This window comes from Macrobrachium rosenbergii, chromosome 53 (assembly GCF_040412425.1).
Source record: "Macrobrachium rosenbergii isolate ZJJX-2024 chromosome 53, ASM4041242v1, whole genome shotgun sequence".
Taxonomy (NCBI): domain Eukaryota; kingdom Metazoa; phylum Arthropoda; class Malacostraca; order Decapoda; family Palaemonidae; genus Macrobrachium; species Macrobrachium rosenbergii.
In genome coordinates this window covers 44,539,799-44,559,882 of record NC_089793.1, presented here as the reverse complement: position 1 = coordinate 44,559,882, position 20,084 = coordinate 44,539,799, and the positions used below count along the sequence as shown (strand labels likewise).

The 20,084-nt window shown below is 34.7% G+C and overlaps 1 protein-coding gene across 7 annotated transcripts in view; it reads right to left on the bottom strand.

Annotated features, from left to right (window-relative positions):
• Utx (Utx histone demethylase) overlaps window positions 1-20,084 on the bottom strand; it is a 292,973-nt gene that overhangs the window by 3,066 nt on the left and 269,823 nt on the right. For all 7 annotated transcript variants that reach the window (XM_067097009.1, XM_067097010.1, XM_067097011.1 and 4 more), the window contains 8 exons: window positions 18,280-18,455; window positions 17,542-17,896; window positions 13,825-15,982; window positions 13,426-13,562; window positions 9,862-9,980; window positions 9,349-9,559; window positions 8,665-8,797; window positions 3,976-4,137 (listed from right to left, as the gene is read on the bottom strand). In XM_067097009.1, coding sequence (XP_066953110.1) covers window positions 3,976-4,137; window positions 8,665-8,797; window positions 9,349-9,559; window positions 9,862-9,980; window positions 13,426-13,562; window positions 13,825-15,982; window positions 17,542-17,896; window positions 18,280-18,455 — 3,451 coding nt within the window. The remainder of the gene's footprint in view (window positions 1-3,975; window positions 4,138-8,664; window positions 8,798-9,348; window positions 9,560-9,861; window positions 9,981-13,425; window positions 13,563-13,824; window positions 15,983-17,541; window positions 17,897-18,279; window positions 18,456-20,084) is intronic.

The following is a 20,084-nucleotide window of genomic DNA, read 5'->3' as shown; positions in this document are numbered from 1 at the left end:
CTAAATAAACCCATATAAAACAATCATTCCTAGATACTGGTATGAAAGTTAAAATTAATTTCTAACTAAAGTTAAAGCAATTTTAATTCTAAAATACTAGAACTCTACTTTTTACTCTAATACACCACTTGATATGATGCAGTGATATGCTTGTAATTTCTTAGATTTGCCAATGTTTGCAGCAAGGTGAAGATTTTATCTTCAATTGCCAGCTTTTTGTTAATAAACTGTTTGATAAATCTCCAACAAAGTTATTCAAGACTTACAAAATAAACTTGAATTTAAGAAGTATGGTAGTCTTGTACCATCCAAAAACATAAATGTTAAATTGTTTCATGAAATTTTGTAATATAATACAACTTCTGTACTCATACCTAAAAAATCTATTTATATATATAAGCAACAAAATTTTCAAGTAGTTTATTTTCCTACATACACAAACCACGGGCTTTTATGTATGAGTATCTCAACAAGACCTGAAACTGTTGTTGAATTTGGTAACATGGTTACTAAACGGTGGTTATGGGGAGTGAGAAAGGGAATACAGGTACTAGACTCCTCATTCACCTACCGACAGACACTTTTGCTTTTTCTTCCACCAAAGGGACAAATTGGTGTGGTTTAGGTTGGACTAAGATAAAAGGCTCTGGTTTGTATACCTAGGAAAAAATTCAAATTCACTAAAGAATTTGTTATTTGTTCCTACAAAAAAATAAAAACCATAGCCTTTCATATAGGAGACTTACTCAAGTGGTAGGTCATCTCCCATAACTAACAGGAGAGGAGATGAATCCCTCATGAAACTATGTTTCCTACTGTGCAAAAAAGCAGACTCCTGTAACCTCCTATTCGGCCTGGCATTTGTGCTGGTATTTTGGATGGTGCCAGACTAAGATGAGAAAGGCTATGTAACTTTCCCACCCTTTGTGCCAAAGTCAAGGCTGGCAGAAACAGTCTTGGGAGTCACCTCTCTATCCAAACACTATCCCTGGAGCTGCAAGGGCACCCAGGTTAGGATATGGAGGACAAGATACATCCCACTTGGGAGGCCAAAGTTCCCAAGGAAGACAAGTCTGCCTGAAACTCATCATGAGCATAAGCAACTCCCCAAGTGGAGAGATTCTGGGATAAGACTCAGCAATAGCCTTTCAGCACAGACTGAAGGAGTTTGTCTTGACAAAGGAGGATGAATAGTCTGCAATCTGCTGAAAAGATACTCAACCAGACAGATACCCCTACTACAACACCAACCATACAAGATGGCCCACTTTCCCTGGTACACGTTTGTGGAGGAACAACGGAGGTAGCCACACATCCCCTAACAGCTCTGTGAGGAAAGCCTCTCTAGTAGGATACACTGGGGTGGGGTGGGGGTGTGGGGGCTGGCCACTGCTGCAAATTTCAACTGAATAGTACAGCCAGCTACATGCTTCTAATGCATAGTGGAGTTCAACTTCATTGGACATTTTCAGTTTGTGAAAGTTTCACTAATGAGGGATTTGTGGATCCAAGAAACATCACATTCCTAAACTATACCCATGTTGAAATTGGCAAAAAACCACACCTAATGGCAAACCCATTGCAATAGCACCTTTTATGGATAAACATGTGGCTCTTATGTGGGTGCTAAATGAGGTCTCCTTTATACACACCTCAAGGGGAGCACTGACAGAGCCTTCTGGGATGTTCAACTGGGGCACTGAGGGGTCCCTGTAGGTTCTATTGAGGATTAGGTCATTGACAGGAACATTTATGAATGAGGACTCAACATCCACATAGGCAGTGATGCCCTAGTCAATGGAACGTTTTATCTTCTCAAGAAATTCTGCCGATGAATGGCAGCTGTAATGGTCAGGTACTCAGCACAAGTATTTCATAAGAGTGGTTTACTAAACTTTTAGTGGGTGTAGGGGTTTAGCTAATTATAGGGATGCTGGGGGGGATGTTTTTTGGGTCTGAACATTCCAACATACATATCCTAAACCATGACGTCCAGCGATGGGGTGGATTACAGGACTTACTTTAAGGTTAAGTACTAATGATGGTATAATTATAAGAGAATCAATAATATCTGTGACAAGTAATAAAGACGTGTTATATGGAAATTAATTGTAATGAAAAGGGATTAACTGAAAAGAACTGCTAAAAACTATGAAATGTATCATACCCTGTGGACCTTGAGAAGGCTTTGGACCTATGGGAATGGCATCACAATACTCAAGTTAGTTTCGAACTTTGGATGAACATATAATTTCACGGGCACTAAATAATATTAGGAGAGAATGAAGAAAATTGACTCAAAAGTTTGAGAACTTTGTTTTAAACATCTGCTTCTCAAGTTATGGTCATTAAACATAGAAAAGATGGTGCAAAAATACAACAGTTGGTGTTTTTGAAAAAGACCAAATGGTGGAAATAAGGGTAAGCAGGACCAAATGGTGAAATCAAATGAAGCAATGCATGAAAAATATAATGCAGAAGCCAATGCAATACCTGATGAATTCCCACCTATGGAGGCAATATCTGATGAATTGAAGGAAGGGCCAGAGATTTAGTGTAAAACTTCAAAACAAAAGGAAACAAGAACGGATGACAAGCATCTAACAGGAAGGTTCCAATTAGGGCACATTCGGGATCAATTCATATCTATTAAACTGCTGGATAGGTAGGCTCAATTTATATCCATTAAGGGAAATACTGTTGGATAAGTCACTTTACAAGAATAGGTGACAGTTAAATACCTAGGAGAATACTGTTTACAGAGAGGGAATAGAATAGTTTGATGCCCTCTTTACACCAATGTATGTGATCTTTGGCAAGTGCCCAGAATAAAGTCTCAAAAGATACAGGGGGACACAGGCTGTGGTGTTAGTTGTTTGCACACCATGAATAGTAATGCTTGGTGAAACCACAGCAGGAAGACATAAAATACCAAAATTTCAATGGGAAACATGATGGGGGACAATTTCCTCATATTGGCTGCTGTAAGTTTACTTGTTCTCATAAATATGCTGGTTTTGGTCCCATTTTGAAGCCAAATAATTACACCTTTTTGTAGTATACAGTGTCACTGACTTATGGCAGGGGATCCGTTCCATCGCCGCACCATAAGTTGGTTTTTCCTCTTTAATGGTGCCATAACTTTATGTTTAGCACTGTAACTTGATGCTGCATCAAGTTATAGCGACGTTAACTTGATGCCTATTCTTACCGTTAGCGTTGTCAATGGTGCTTACTGCACCATTACTTAATGCAACATCAAGTTACGCCACAGGCACATTAACTTGATGCCTATTCTTGCCATTAGCATTGTCAATGGTGCTTACCACTCCATAAATTGATACAACATGTAAAATGCTGTTAACAGCGCTGAAAAGGCACCTTAAGATCGAATCTGCCATAAGTCGGTGACACACTGTATTAAAGACTGACTGATTAAGAAAATTTAGGTCTTGAAGACCAAGTGCCAGAACCCATCTGTATTAAATGAAACACTACAAACACTGAAATCAGCTGAATGCAGAAATTTCAACTTGTAAATATTTTGTAAAAATCTGTAACACAGACTTAAATATTCTTTTTGCACCATGAGAAAGAACAATATATTTACCTTACACTGATAAATATATTATTGCTACGTCTTATTGTTTATAAAAATGAGGAGAAATTGTTAGTGGAGAAATTTAAAGTTATTTTTAAGAGCATGTTTAGTAACGATTTTCTTTGAAAAACCCTGCTTTTGAGGGGAAGATGGTATTAAGCAATCCTGCAACACTCCCTAGCATCATCACAATGCTACCTCAACACTGCAGTTTCAAAGGATGACATTTTCACTGTCAACTGACTCACTCAGGTTCTCAATTTCCCATGCTTCTATGGCAATTTTGTTAATACTGAAGCCAGCATATTTTTAGTCTGTTTTAACTTAAACTCTCATAACCAGTATGACAAGTTCAAATCCTGGATAAGACTTACCGAATGCTGAACAAAGTTGTCATAAACTTGGCAGAGATCATTTAGATGGTATTCTTCAAGTACTACAAACCCCTCAAGACGAGGTGCCTGTCGTCGTGCACAATCAATGCAGTGCACCACATGTCGTCTTTCTTGTTCTTTAACAAAAAGTACATTAAACACCTGCAAAGAAGAGTTCATTAATTTCAAAATTTTCTACTATGAATAATTCCATTAATTTCAAAATTTGCTACAAAGAATAAACTTACATAAAGAAAACAACCATAATGTGTAATTTTTAAAAATTAGAGCTTTACTAAATTCAAATACCTTTGCAGAATAATACACATCCTTCAGCTAAGTCCTTGAAATAAATTTGGAGAATACCATATTTCCCAGCATCAAAGACACCAATTTTTTCCCACCGTAAGTCTCAGAAATTTACTGCTTGCCCTAGGCTGAAGATTCTGTTTTTCATTGGCCTATCCTAACTTGAAGATTATCTTGGCTAGAGAGTAATCTGAACTCCTACATATGATCACTGAATTTATTGCACACATTATTAGTTAAAATAGTAACTAAATAAAAGTATCATAAAAAACATAGATAGAGTCATTCCCACGTCAGCAAATTATGGTGGACAAGTTAACATGCAAGTAGTAACTTGAGTGTTGTATATAAAAATATTACTGGTATTTTTTACTCTTCTCAAATGACCCAGACTTTAAGGGAACATCATTAGCTCACAAAAGTAAAATTGCAGCATGTTAAAAGGACACCAGTAAATGAAGTATACCAAAACCTGTAATCAGGTGTTTTGCAACACACAGCTTTTTAATAAAAAGTTTTCTCAGAAATTCACATTAAACTTTTGTTAACAATGTGAAAATTATTTCTAGATTTTGAAGATAAAGATTTTTTTCTTAATTGCAATTATGTGCATTTTGTTCTCTTTTCTATTTTCATTTAGTTCTATTTGGGATGTTACATTCGAGCCGTGTTATTACAGTGTAAATATGTGATAAAATATTATTCTGTATTTCTAATATTTCCTAGTGTATTGTTTAGTTTTCCTTTAACAAAGATTTAATAAATAATGCACCAGCTGCTAGCTCATCCATCTGCACACACTGAGTCTATCAGCCAAGAAAATTCTCACCATAATACAGCGGGGTAGTTTATGCTGTACGGTCTTTGTAACCTGTTCAAGTTTTCAGTTTGCCTGTATTTTAAAATCAGAAGAGCTTAATTAAAATCAATGATCTTGAAAAAAAAAATAAAATGTATTTTCAAAATAATTTATCTGAAAACTGCAATGATTAATATACATCTACTTTATTAGCTGAAGTCACATTGCTTCACTGCATAGATATATTTTTTGACTTATGATTTCTCAAAAATCCCTTCCCCTCCCAACCCATTCTCCATAAATTTAATCCTTATCTGTGACTACAATGGCATTTAATAATTTAACCCTTAAACGCCGACTGGACGTATTTTACGTCAACAAAAATTGTCTGTCGGGTGCCAAGTAGACGTAAAATACGTCGACTACAAAAAGTTTTTTTAAATATTCGCGGAAAAATACTTATAGGCCTCGTTTGGGAAAAATTTTAAACCACGCGCCTTGAGGGATGCTGGGAGTTCACGGATCACGCTGTTGTTTTGTTTACAAGCATGACCCAGCTGCGCATGTGTGAATTTCTTTCTTATCCCAAAAGAAAGCATCAGCTAACTCTGCTGAAAATCTCAGAAATTCTTTAGTCACCTTGTCATAATGTTTGCACCGTTTTCTATTAGCCTTTACATAAAGTTTTATATATGAAAATGTGTGCAATTTCATGTAGAATACAAAAAAAAATAACTCATGGTTGTAGCTTTTATCAATTTTGACATATTTTCATTTAAATCACAATAAGTGCCAAAATTTCAACCTTCGGTCGACTTTGACTCGACCGAAATGGTCGAAAAATGCAATTGTAAGCTACAACTCTTACATTCTAGTAACATTCAATCATTTACCTTCATTTTGCAACAAATAGGAAGTCTCTAGCACAATATTTCGATTTATGGTGAATTTTTGAAAAAAAAACTTTTTCCTTACCTCCGCGTGTGGTAACTCGGCTGAAAATCTCAGAAATTCTTTAGTCACTGCCGTAATTTTTGCACAGTTTTCTATTAGGCGTTACATAAAGTTTTATATATGAAAATGTGCGCAATTTTATGTAGAATACAACAAGAAATAACTCATGGTTAAAATAACTCATGGTTGTAGCTTTTATCAGTTTGAAATATTTTCATATAAATCACGATAAGTGCCAAAATTTAAACCTACGGTCAACTTTGACTCGACCAAAATGGTCGAAAAATGCAATTGTAAGCTAAACTCTTACATTCTATTAACATTCAATCATTTACCTTCATTTTGCAACAAACGGTAAGTCTCTAGCACAATATTTCGATTTATGGTGAATTTTTAGAAAAAAAAAAAAAAAAAAAAAAAAATTCCTTACCTCCGCGCGCGGTAACTCTGCTGAAAATCTCAGAATTTCTTTAGTCACTTTGTCAAAATTTTTGCACCATTTTCTATTAGGCGTTACATAGTGTTATACATGAAAATGTGCACAATTTCATGTAGAATACAACAAAAAATAACTCATGGTTGTAGCTTTTATCATTTTGAAATATTTTCATATAGATCACGATAAGTGCCAAAATTTAAACCTACGGTCAACTTTGACTCGACTGAAATGGTCGAAAAATGCAATTGTAAGCTACAACTCTTACATTCTAGTAACATTCAATCATTTACCTTCATTTTGCAACAAACGGGAAGTCTCTAGCACAATATTTCGATTTATGGTGAATTTTTGAAAAAAACTTTTTCCTTACCTCGGCGCGAGGTAACTCGGCTGAAAATCTCAGAATTTCTTTAGTCACCTTGTCGTAATTTTCGCACCGTTTTCTATTAGGCGTTACATAGAGTTTTATACATGAAAATGTGTGCAATTTCATGTAGAATACAACAAATAATAACTCATGGATGTAGCTTTTATCAGTTTTGAAATATTTTCATATCAGTTTTGAAATATTTTTTAAATCGATAAGTGCAAAATTTAAAACTCTTACTTGACCGAAATTCTAGCTACAACTCTTAATTCATTCAATCAATTACCTTCATTTTGCAACAAACGGGAAGTCTCTAGCACAATATTTCGATTTATGGTGAATTTTCGAAAAAACTTTTTCCTTACCTCCGCGCGCGGTAACTCAGCTGAAAATCTCGGAATTTCTTTAGTCATCTTGTCGTAATTTTCGCACCGTTTTCTATTAGGCATTACATAAAGTGTTATACGTGAAATTGTGCGCAATTTCATGTAGAATACAACAAAAAATAACTCATGGTTGTAGCTTTTATCAGTTTTGAAATATTTTCATATAAACCACGATAAGTGCCAAAATTTAAACCTACGGTCAACTTTGACTCGACCAAAATGGTCGACAAATGCAATTGTAAGCTAAAACTCTTACATTCTAGTAACATTCAATCATTTAACTTCATTTTGCAACAAACGGGAAGTCTCTAGCACAATATTTCAATTTATGGTGAATTTTTGAAAAAAACTTTTTCCTTACCTCCGCACGCAGTAACTTGACTGAAAATCTCAGAATTTCTTTAGTCACCTTGTTGTAATTTTTGCACAGTTTTCTATTAGGAGTTACATAAAGTGTTATACATGAAAATGTGCGCAATTTCATGTAGAATACAACAAAAAATAACTCATGGTTGCAGCTTTTATCAGTTTTGAAATATTTTCATATAAATCACGATAAATAGAAAAAATTCGACCTTCGGTCAACTTTAACTCGACCGAAATGGTCGAAAACTGCAATTGTAAGCTAAAACACTTACAGTCTAGTAATATTCAATCAATTACCTTCATTTTGCAACAAACGGGAAGTCTCTAGCACAATATTTCGATTTATGGTGAATTTTAAAAAAAACTTTTTTACGTCCGTGAGTTGCGAATTCATGCATCATTTTGTGATAATATTTTCTCTGTGTTGCTTTGATCCTTTTACAATTTGTTATATACCAAAATCATCGCAATTCAGTGTACAATACAACGAAAAAAAAAATAACTCATTAAGCTTTAACAGTTTTGCTCACAGCGCGATTTGTATACAATTATATATGAAATTTTTTTTTCGCGCTGTCATATATTCCAATATTTATATATGATAATGATATTTTTTTTCATTTCTGATGGTTGCGTACTAAACTTCAGGCAATGACAAAAAAAGGAGCCAAAAATGAACTCTTAATCTTAAAAACTAAGCATGCTGTGATTTTTTGAAAAAAACTTTTTTTCCACTTCGGCGCTAACTCCCGAAAGCCGCCAGTATACGGCAGACACTTTTGTAAATAGAGGCTCGGCGTTTAAGGGTTAACTATTACCTGACGCAACAATGGCATTTTATACTGGACATGAATGGACACAAAATTATTAAGTATTCGTTACACTCCAACAAGTTTTTTCAATATCTTCTTACATCAAACATCCTCTTGAGAAGGACATATATCAGCTATGATAGTAGTAAACTTTCATACTCTAAATAAAAAAAACCACCAAGCCATTTATTTAAAGTTTAACATCAACTGCTGGCTTATCTCAATGAAGGGCAACTTGCTATACATACAGAACTTACCTCAATCTCACAGATTCCACAGTAATGAGATGCTTCATTACGTGTTCTGCCATGGAACTTAGTCTCTAATCCACACAACTTCACAAAATCTAAAGACAGACATACTTGACGAAGTGACCGAATAAGGCAGCCCCTGAAACAAATATTACAAATCACTTGCCAAATTATCAAGGTCCAATTTATGATCTGTATTATTTCTGCCAACAAAAATTTCCAAAATTCTCAAAAGCACTTAATTCAAAAAATACTAAATGAAAATTATTATTTATCCTGTGAATAAAGTTGGTTTAAATTTTGAAACCTATTAGATACACCTGTATAGGTTGTGAGGATAACAATTATGGCACATTTTATACTATGATAAATCTGATTAAAATTGATTACTATAAATGAAGACCCAGAATGTGATGCAAAGTAAAGATAAAACATTTCATGCAACTGTCTTTGTTTTTTCACAACGCACAAGTTTTGGAATAAAATTCTGAAGTAAAGTAACTTTCAGATCAGATACAAAATTGGAATGCAATCAACATTCTACTGACACATGTAATCCATGAACCAATGTCTACCCAAACATAAAAACTCATAAACCACAAAACCACTTGAATCATCATAATATATTTTTGTTTTACAGAGTCTAATACATGAATGCTGAAGTATAAGAGAACCAACAATTCAACTTACTTGATTGCCTCAAAGAGCTTTGGATCTGAAACCTTAATGTTTCTTGCAAGGTTCCAGGTTAGATGGACTAAAGGTACAATTGATTTATACTGCTGAAACTTGTTCCACTCATATCGCTCCAAACCCAAAGTGTACTGTCTAGCTGTCAAAGGCCCTACATTCCAAGCTATATTATTGCACCAACCTACAGCTTGTACCCAATGGACACAACCTGTAAAGAAGTCAAAACATTAGAATTACCTCTTAGTGCATTATACAACCCTCTAACCAATGATTAACAAAGTAGCTTATTTTACTAAAAGTATGGCAGTCACTGTACTTGTGCCAACTGGACACACGATTTCTCGTATAAAAATCACTGGAGAAACCACTTTTCATTAATAATTTTAAAATTCTGCTTTCTACACTGACTACTGTGTTAAGCCAAGTATAAGTTGAACAAGAACACTGATTTATTTCCAATATTTATACTCTTAACTCTCACACTCTGACCATTTTAGACTATTAACCTACCTGAATTAACCCACACCATATCTCCAGGCTTCTGATGGAACCGATAAACAGGAACATTTTCTTCATAAAGTTCTTGCAAGTCTGGCCACCATGAACCATGCAAGTAATTTGTTCCATTCCTGAAAGTTGCAGTTAAATTAAATAGGGCAATAAAGCAATAATTATTACTTTTGTTATATCACTAAATCTACAACCACTCCAATGGTTAAACCTAGCAAATATCCTAAAAAAACAGATTATTAATGCAGTAGTAGTTTGTTCAAAATTGTGCATGAAAGACTTTGGTATAACTGGCAAGCTGTATTTCGACAACAAAGGCTCAAAAGATCTTTAATTAATGAACATTAATATGCTAAGAAACAAACCATAATAACATAGACACTATGAATTTATAAATTAAACACAAAAAGATACTTCCCTACCACTTTTATAAAGAAAATCAGAGTACAGTAAACGCCCCTTATTCGCGGTCTCACCTATTCGTGGATTTCACTATGAAACATATATACGTATTATTCGCTGTATTTTTCACTGAGAAATACTCTCTAATTACTGTATTTTCATATCATTTTCATGACTAAATGCACTTTTTTGTGATAAAACTATTAAAATACTCAGGTACCCAGGTAATACTCGAGTTACGATAATTTGCCTTCCGATAATTCAATTTTGCGATGGGGTAAGCAATTAATACCGATCCGACAATTTTTATGAAATATTTTTAAATTTCGCGCAGGCAGCGAGGGAGACCAAATTACAATAGACCAACTTCTTTTCCTCAATCTCTTTATCCCATCTAGTTAAAAAAGTAAAAGAGAATGATAAAAGTATTGTTAGTAAGGTTATACTCTTGCGTAAATGCGTACAGCCATAAACAACCAAACGAGAAACTGTTGTTTTGCTTATAACCAAATTGGATAACAATAGCCATTTTGCTTGTATTTCAATCACCACACAGTAGTAAACAATAACAGTAGTTATAGTACAAATGACGTTAAGTAGAATAGGACTGATAAATTTTTACATTATACAGTACCCTTATTTGGTATGGATAAAAGATCAGCAAGGAAATATACTGCTAAATTTAAGCTACAAGTTGTAGCTGAAGCAGAGAAAACAAGGAAATATACTGCTAAATTTACGCTGCAAGTTGTAGCTGACGCTGAGAAAACAATGTTCAAGCTGCTAATGACTATAAATTATCGTGCATTGGCAACATGGATGAAACTCAACCGTAAGTAAAATTGGAGAGAAAGTATTTTAATCAAAACTACTGGGCAAGAAGAACACACATTGCTGCTATTTTTACGCCAATAAACGATAAATACGTAAAGCTCGTATTATGATGAACTCAAGTGAAAATAGCTAATAAAATCATGAATTTTTTTTTACACAAACCAAACATGACCCCAAATGGCCATCGTCATTTATTAATGAAAAAAATAAGTGAATTAATTTCACAATGAGACATATTTACGTTGTATTTCAACTTAGAAACAGTTTGTATGACGAAAAATAACCTTGCCCCATATAAATAAAATATCTAAAGATTCATTTTCGCTAGCTAGAAGCAAGAAAAGCTCTCTGAACCAAGTTAAAAACAGCAAAATAAACTTAATCGCGTAATCGATTTCCAAACCAAAACATTGATTGCTATGATCGCAATTTTTAATACAAAAGCAATATAAGAATATATACACTATTATTGGATACAGTGAATTAAAGCATAACATTTTAAAAGATCCATGGAAAAGATGCATATTTGTTATGGTGATGTTTGTATAATGCGATACTATGTGAATATAGAGTACAGTATAATGTAGGCTAGGCTACCGTATATGTATACGATATACCATAGTGTAGGCTAAGCTAATTCTTGTTTGTTATTCAATTTCTCCTTGTATTGAATTATCATAAGTCACTGCATGAACCTCCAGAATTAGCTGATAATAATTACTATACCGTGTATGTATAGAGTACACTTTATAGTATAGGCTAGGCTACCATTTATGTATACATGGTACTGAATACCCTAGTGTAGGCTAGGTTATATTCGAGATACATTTTTTCCAACAAACGATGGGTTTTTTGGAACTAACCCCATCGTAAGTAGGATAATACCTGTACAAGCTTTTGTAGAGTTTTTTTTTGGTGTTTGAACTATCAAAATAAGCAGTACCAAGTGTTTTTAGAAGGGTTTTAAGTATTGGGGGTTTACGCTTTCCCAGTGAATATGAGGGGTTTACTGTAATTCAAATGTTTACAAAACTTTTATATATTCCACAATCATAACAGTCAACACTCAACATATATGAGTAAAGAACAGAAAGGTACTTTTACCTAACAAGTACGTATGTCTCCCATTATCACTAAACATGAATATAAAGTTTAACTGAAATAAATTATTTCAAGGTACCTAAAACAGCTAACTAAACTGAGAACTACAATGGTAATAGTAGAGCTTCCTTTAGTCTTGTTTTGGTGGGATATCTCAAATTACTGCACTGTCAACTTTACCAAATACTGAATATAATATTTTTCTCTATCGCTAACAAAACTACTGATTAGAGTTCATAATGCTAAATAAAAATAATTTACTACTGCCACCTCTTACTTCTTGGGATGTTAAGAAAAATAATTATCACTAATAATCGACTGTCACAAGATGCAAAATGGAAAGATGTGATGCTCTGAGTAGACCTAACAATAATCAGTCAAAAGATAATTTTCATTTGTTTGGAAAAGCAAATAAGGGATCCTGGAGTTCTCCACATAGTAGGACAACCAGACCACAAGCTCTGCTCTAAAGTCTGGCCATTGGGTAGTATCTTATTATGTAAATAACTGCAAAGATAAAGTAAAGCATTCTGTTTGCTGTTAATTAACCTATACTGTTGAATGATTCACTTGATGAAAATTTCACGAGTCACTCATATTTTTTTGTACATACATCTATAGGTATAATTATGTATGTACATTGTATGAATACTATCAAAGTTTTTTTATGAATACTATCAAAGTTTTTTACATTTATCATTATTTCAAACCCACTTAAATTTTTACTTCTTAGAAATTCATAAATTTCATATACAAAGTAATGTTTTACAAGAAAAACGATATTTATTCACTTCATGAAAGCAATTTTCATCTCCCAAAACATTACAAATCAGGAATTTATTAGCAGTTCATTTTATCATAGAGCTCATGGAAAATACATCATCCATATTCAAAAGACCTTTTTTCATGTTTATCCTTCAAAAGACCTTTTTTCATGTTTATCCTTCTAAAGACCTTTTTTCATGTTTATTCTTCATATTATAGTGTTAAAAATAACACTGTGATCTTTAAACAATGATAAAAAATCGTGTTTACTGACTTAATAGTTAAAGGAAACTAGCTGTTTACATTACTGCCAAAAGATCCCTTAATCAGCTTACATGGCCATATCCCTTGTCTTCTGAATCCAAGGATGTTATAGTGGTTAGAATGGTACTGAATAGACTTGGAAACTATCAAGTGTTGCAGAAGCCCAATAATTGGACTTTGGTACTAAACGGAACTTACTTTTCACAAAGATTTGCAATTACTCCCCAGTAAGCATCAGGAACACCAAACCATTCACAATCGCCAGGTCCTATGTTAATGTTAATGGAGCAGAAATTGTTATTTTCTTGATGACCAGGTGTTCTTGAGCCAGGAACCTGCAATGTACGGAAGTTTTACTCCATGACATGTCATCTTACATGGTGTATTTTCAAAACTAAGTACTTATATTGCTAAATCTATGTAACATCATGACTGTGAGCACATGATAAAACATACACAGTTATATTACAATACCTCTGAACCTTTAATTTGCATATCTAATTTGTATAAATATCAGATACTATGACAATGTAATTCTTATAAAATATTATGACCCTAATTGGACAAAAAAAATTATTCCATGGCAAATATTCTCACCTTCATGTATAGCTGAACAGTGTTCATGCCAAGGATGGAATGACCCACATGGGATAACATATTCCCAGCAGAAACAACTCTGGCAAATGCTGGAAGCTTTGTAAGTTCGGTTAATTGTGCACGCCACTTCTTTTCATCTGATAAATCCACATTTGTTCCGAATTTTATCATTTTATAAGGCTTTTTCTTTTTGCTATCATCTGTTTTTGGTTGCCCAGCAGCTATACGATCTTGCTCTTCCTTTAGACTTTCTTGGAAGCTTGAAGCCTGATACTGTGCATATCTCGCAATGGTAGTGTGGGAACGATGACTCACACAATTCCAGATCTTTACTTCTGTCTGGGGATCAATATTTTCATCTGCATCCTGTTTCATCTGAGTGCGGACCTCAACTGGTTGCTCTGGATTGGCTTCAACTAAAGTTTTTGTAGAAAACAACCCTAAATCTAACTTTAGTGCTGAAGCTAGACCACGTACTACAGCTATAGGATGTTGTAAACAAAATTCTTGTAGCTGTGGTGAGAAAGCTAGCTTTTTATTATCTAGAAGCACAGAAGGTGTATTAGGCAAAAGTTGCTCTTTAGTAAGTTTAATTTTTGGTGGATCTGGTGGAAAAGGTGGTATTTGTTTATCTGAGATCATACTAGTATTCCGTGCACTAAATCCTTGTCCTTTGCAGGCTGTGACAATTTCTGAAGAGGTTGTGCTCAAAGAAAATACAGGTTCTGACGTGGGTTCAACTTTGATTTCCTTGTCAAAGCTTATTCTAGCAGTACTTATGTTTGGTTTTGTATCGGTCAAAGTAGTTCGATTAGGCAACTTATGGTCAGGCACTTCTTGCTTGATATAGGGAACCCCTGGCTGTATACTGGCAGGGGCAGAGACAGTTGTAGCTGTGGACGTAGTTGAGGGAGATGTTGCCGTTGTAGTTGAAAACTGGGTGTTTGGCAGTGCTACTTCAGGGCCAACATCCCCTGCTTTTGCTAGTTCATCAATTACATCCTCTCCTTGTGCCAAGCGATTCAACAAATCCTCAGCTAGTGATGTTGTGAATTCTTTTTGACTGATCAGTTCTTGAAGGACCTGGTCACTTACAGTTGTTTCTGGGGTAATGCCACTAAGATCTTTTGGTAATGAATCATTTATATTATTGCTACTATAACCATTGTTATAACCATAGCCAGCTGAAGTTGTTGGCACACCTCCATTAGTATAGGACTGATTCTGGTTAACAAAACCACCAGTTGAAGAAGGTTGGGAGTATGTTTGGTTAGTTTGGTTATAATTACTAGTTGGAGTCTGAGACCTCTGGTTGGGAAAGCCCCTATTCACTCCATTGTTAGCCTGCTGATTGAAACTTGGTATTCCTGGTGCTCCAGGCCGATTTATCTGACTACCTTGAACAAAATTAGGTGATAGCTGGGGAGCCTGCACTGGGTGTTGAGGCTGCTGCTGAGGCTGTGGCTGATGTTGTATTTGCTGCTGCTGTTGCATCTTCATCTGATGCTGCTGCTGCTGCTGCTGCTGCATGAGTCGATAGTTTTGTAGCTGCTGAAGCTGCTGCTGCTGTTGTGGTGTCAGGTTTCCTTGGTTCTGTTGTTGGTAATACAAGACTTGCAGCTGCTGTTGATTGAGGTAGAAGTGAGGCCTCTGCTGGTCACCAGGCATGTCAGTCTTAAAACGCTTTGCATCATTTGCAGGATAAGGTGGTGGTGGTCCAGCTGACACAGTTGAATTAAACTGCTGTCCATATTTCTGGAAGTTATTAGCAGCAGCTCCTACTTGCCGCTGCTGTCCAGAAATTTGCTGGCCCTGCTGCTGTTGCTGCTGCCGATTGGACATGTCTGTAGTTACAGGTAGGTTCCAGGCCTCCTCAATGCTCAGCAGCTGCCGAGGCTTGTTAGTCACACTGGGCATGGGAGCATTAGCAAGTTGCTGCTGTAAAAATTTAATTCTAGGCGCGAGATTTGGATTTAGAGGCTTATTGCTTCCACGTGTTGCATTCATATAACATGCTAGAGCATCACGAGGTTGATTGCAAGTCTCATATAAAATACCAAGGTTTGTCCAAGCTGCTGTATGGCCTTTATCGTACTGCACAGCACATATATATGCTTGTAAAGCATCAATTGGTTGATTTTGCTGTTGATACAGTACTCTGCGGAAGAGAAAATTAAAAATTAAGGAGAAATATACAACAAAACCTTTTAATTTAGGGTTCTGTATTTGATAACATATAAGACCTCCTCCCCTAATCTCTGGTGGAAACATTAGGTAAAATATGTATTTACACGTAAGCAATTAACGTTATTGAAATATATAACTACAGTATAACAGAAAAAACTTGGAAAAATATGCAACTGCATGAAAAATCTTTGTAATTATAATTCTATTGTAATTCAGAGGAGAAAACAAAAGCAACTTAGGTATAGTGGAAAATATTTTATAACTCTCGTCTCACTTCCTTCCCCCCCAATGGATAACTAAAAGTGACATTGAATTTATTTATAAGTGCTTAAATTTGAAAAGTGAAAAAAAAATTGTAGGTACAAAAAATTATTTAAAAGTCTGCATCAGAACAAGATTTAATTATTTTTTAATTGAATAAATTTAAAAATGTGACTGTGCTTTTGTAATGAGTCAATGTGTAGGCCTAAACTTCAAGCAAGCCTACACATAATCCACATTTATATTACACCCCCCCCTCCTTTTCTGGTAAAGTAGTTTTACTGAATTTATTTAATGCAGTTTTAGTCTTGTACTTGAAAGAGCACTGCAGTGTTACACTTATCTTATACTTAAAACAGTAATGCAATGTTATGTATAATGTATATACTTTTCAGAGTACATGCATGAGAACATGTATGCAACGCATTAAAGTATGCTCTCTCTCTCTCTCTCTCCCTCTCATATATAATTTCTTTCCTATAAAGGATAACCCAAACAGGAAAGCAAAAGCAAAATTCTGAAAACTTTTCTGGGGGGGGGAGGGGGGGGATGCAGGAAAATGCAGTCAAATCATTACTGTGCATAGTTTCATAGAAGTTGTCTGCTGTCTAATGCATCAATGTGTGGGTATCTGACATCTGCTGAAACAATATATGGATTTAAGCACTCTTCACACTACCACTGGAGTTAGGTGAGTGCAGAATGATTTTTTGGTTTAAAGTGTTATTAATTATTTAATAACATCAGACTGGGAAAAGTAAGAATTGCTTATTGATACCTTTTAGAAAGAATTCTCTTATGCAACCTACATGTTCATATATTGGTCCTGTTATGACGGATTTTATGGTAATAATAATATTAGTAATAATAATGACGATACAAGAGCAAATACCAGTAATATTACGTTGACATGGAGATTGCTAGGTACAAGTACTGGTAGTCTAAACTGCCTGAGCAAACATTAGCCTACTAGATATCTCAACTTTGCATACAAAGTTGAGATAATTTGAGACATTTTATGTACAAAGATGAGATAATTTGAGACATTTTATATACAAAATTGATATCATTTGAGACATTTTATATATAAAGTTGAGATAATTTGAGACATTTTATATACAAAGATGAGATAATTTGAGACATTTTATATACAAAGTTGAGATAATCTGTGACATTTTATAATGTAATTTAATTTGAGACATTTTACGGGAAATGGGGTCTCTCTGCCCATCAAATATGATAGTTACTACAGGAAATGAAGCTACTTACCCTATAGAACACCATGTATCAGCATTGCCCTCACACTTGTCTACAGAATTTCTGTAAGCAATAAAGGCATCATGAACTCTCCCAAGGGCAGAATAGCATCGACCAAGCAAGTAAAGGCTTTGGCCACTCTTGGGATCGGCTTCAATAGATTTCTGTAACAACTGAACCGCTGTTATTTCTCGGCTAGACTTCTCCCCTAGGCTATCAACAGTATGGTACATCCATCCTAACTGACGTTGTATGTCAGCTCGCAAGTGATTGGGGATATCTTGTTCTTTCAGGAGGTTTTCGTAGGCTTCCCGTGCTGCTTTATGCTTGTTTTGAAGTTCGTAAAGATGAGCAATATGAAACTGAACTGAAAAAGGAGAAACAATGTAATGTATTTATCTACATACATATTTCTGCCTGGAAAATTACCTAACATGCATCAATACTATACTTGTGAGGCTAAATAAAATGAAAATTTTATAATCAAGTTACAAAATACCAGTTAAGCATTTTTTTAAACATGCAAAAAATAAACTGCAATTAGAAGCTCAAAAAGATCTAATTTCATGTAATGTGTTTACTCTTTCCCTTCATCTGCCAATTCCACATTAGTGAGTAGGATTCTCCAGTAGAAAAAACTGGTAATAATGATGTCATAGTGCTTTGCCCAACAATCTGATTAATATCATGAAGTACCCTGTTTTTTTCAAAAGTTATATTATACAAAAAATAGCCATATAAAAAACTTACTTTCAAGTTTAGAAAAAGATGCAGGCCCTGCATCAATTAGTGCGGATTGAAAGTGTTTCAGTGAGGATTCATAATCACTCTGAACTTTGAACATCAAACCCAAACGAATATGAACTTCATTGGCTCGGCTGAACCCTGGCTCAATGTACAAAACTTGCTGAAATGCCTTCACAGCCCTGGAAGAGAAATACACCTATTAAACAGCTGAAATACAAACAAATTACTAACAGACAACTTAGCAAATCTACATAAATACTGAAAATAAGTTCAATTTACTTTTCTGCTACCAGGTGGCATTAGTTTAAATTTACTGCATCTCATGAAGCTTTTATACTAAAAATGACAGTAAAATACAAAAAAGTAAATGTTGAATCAACGATGGACTACATAAACATACGAGGTCATTTATATAGTGACAAATCTCATACCATCTACCACCGTGTTCACTTTTCATACCCACTGGGTATATTGAAAGCAGCAGTCCATGACTGCTTCCAGTATTGTTAATAAAAAAAATTACAAATATAATAACAGATTACCGGTATACAGTATATAAAAGTCATAAATATCAAATAGTTAACTAATTTAGCATAATTAACAACAATCCTCGCAAACCTGTTTGTACTGTGTCTTTACGATACATAATGCATCTTCATAATATATAGCAAAAGTCATAATAGTCAAGGTAGTTAGGCTACATAAACAAAAAAAAATCTACATATATAAAATAGATTAAAACAGGAGCACTGGATTACTACATTTTAGATAAAGTATTGGGAAACAAACACACACACACACTCAACAAGCATACATGCCTACACACACACACACACACACACACACACACACACACATATATATATATATATATATATATATATATATATCTTTCTCCAAAGCTTTTCCCACTCCTGTGTGGGGTCGATGTTTCTGACAGGTTTCCTCCACCTGGTTCGGTCATACACATCTGTAAATTGTCTCTCAGAATATATTTAACAACATCCCTCCACATACAGTATATATAAACCAGAATCAATACCTGAATCATGCCCAAAGTTTAATATTCCTAACAATGCCATAAGACTGACAAACTAAAAGAGTACATCTTTCTTCAACAAATAAGAGTGCTGAACAGTACAGTGATGACAAATTCCAGCAACAATATATTTAATTTTTTACTATGAATATAAGACCTGCCTGTGCTGTAACGCCACTAACTGTACAGCATAATTTATCAGTTTAAAAGCCATACATACGCTTAAAAATCACGGGTCTGTGAATTTTTTTAAATTACAAACTAAGAATTATAAGAAGGACAAGACAAAAATTACTGTCCCCTTAATATAGCTTTCACGAAAGATAAAGTGTGGTCTGTTAACAACGAAGCGTTTAACCTCAAAACTAATCTTATCTAATCTAATACCGCAATATTCACATCATCAGTAATGCGCGCTATTATATTCACGTACTTCCAAGGTCGATAGTTGAACGGGACACAGTCGGTATTCAAACAGAATATCCATACTTTTTTTTGTTTGTTAGTAATACCTAGAGAGTGGAGCGGGTACTGTATTTCGAACGCAAAATGGTTAAAATCTTCTACAGGCCGAAGGCTGTAGACATCGCTGCCAGCTTAAATCGAACCTACAGATGTTGAAGTTGCAGACCCATTTCCTCTAGACCGATATACAGTAACGAATAACCTACTTAGATGTCACTGTAACTTAGCTAAGAGGGTTAAGCCACTCGCTGCAAAACTCGAGCAGGTTAAACTAAAAAGAATGACGAGAAAAAGACTTTGATGT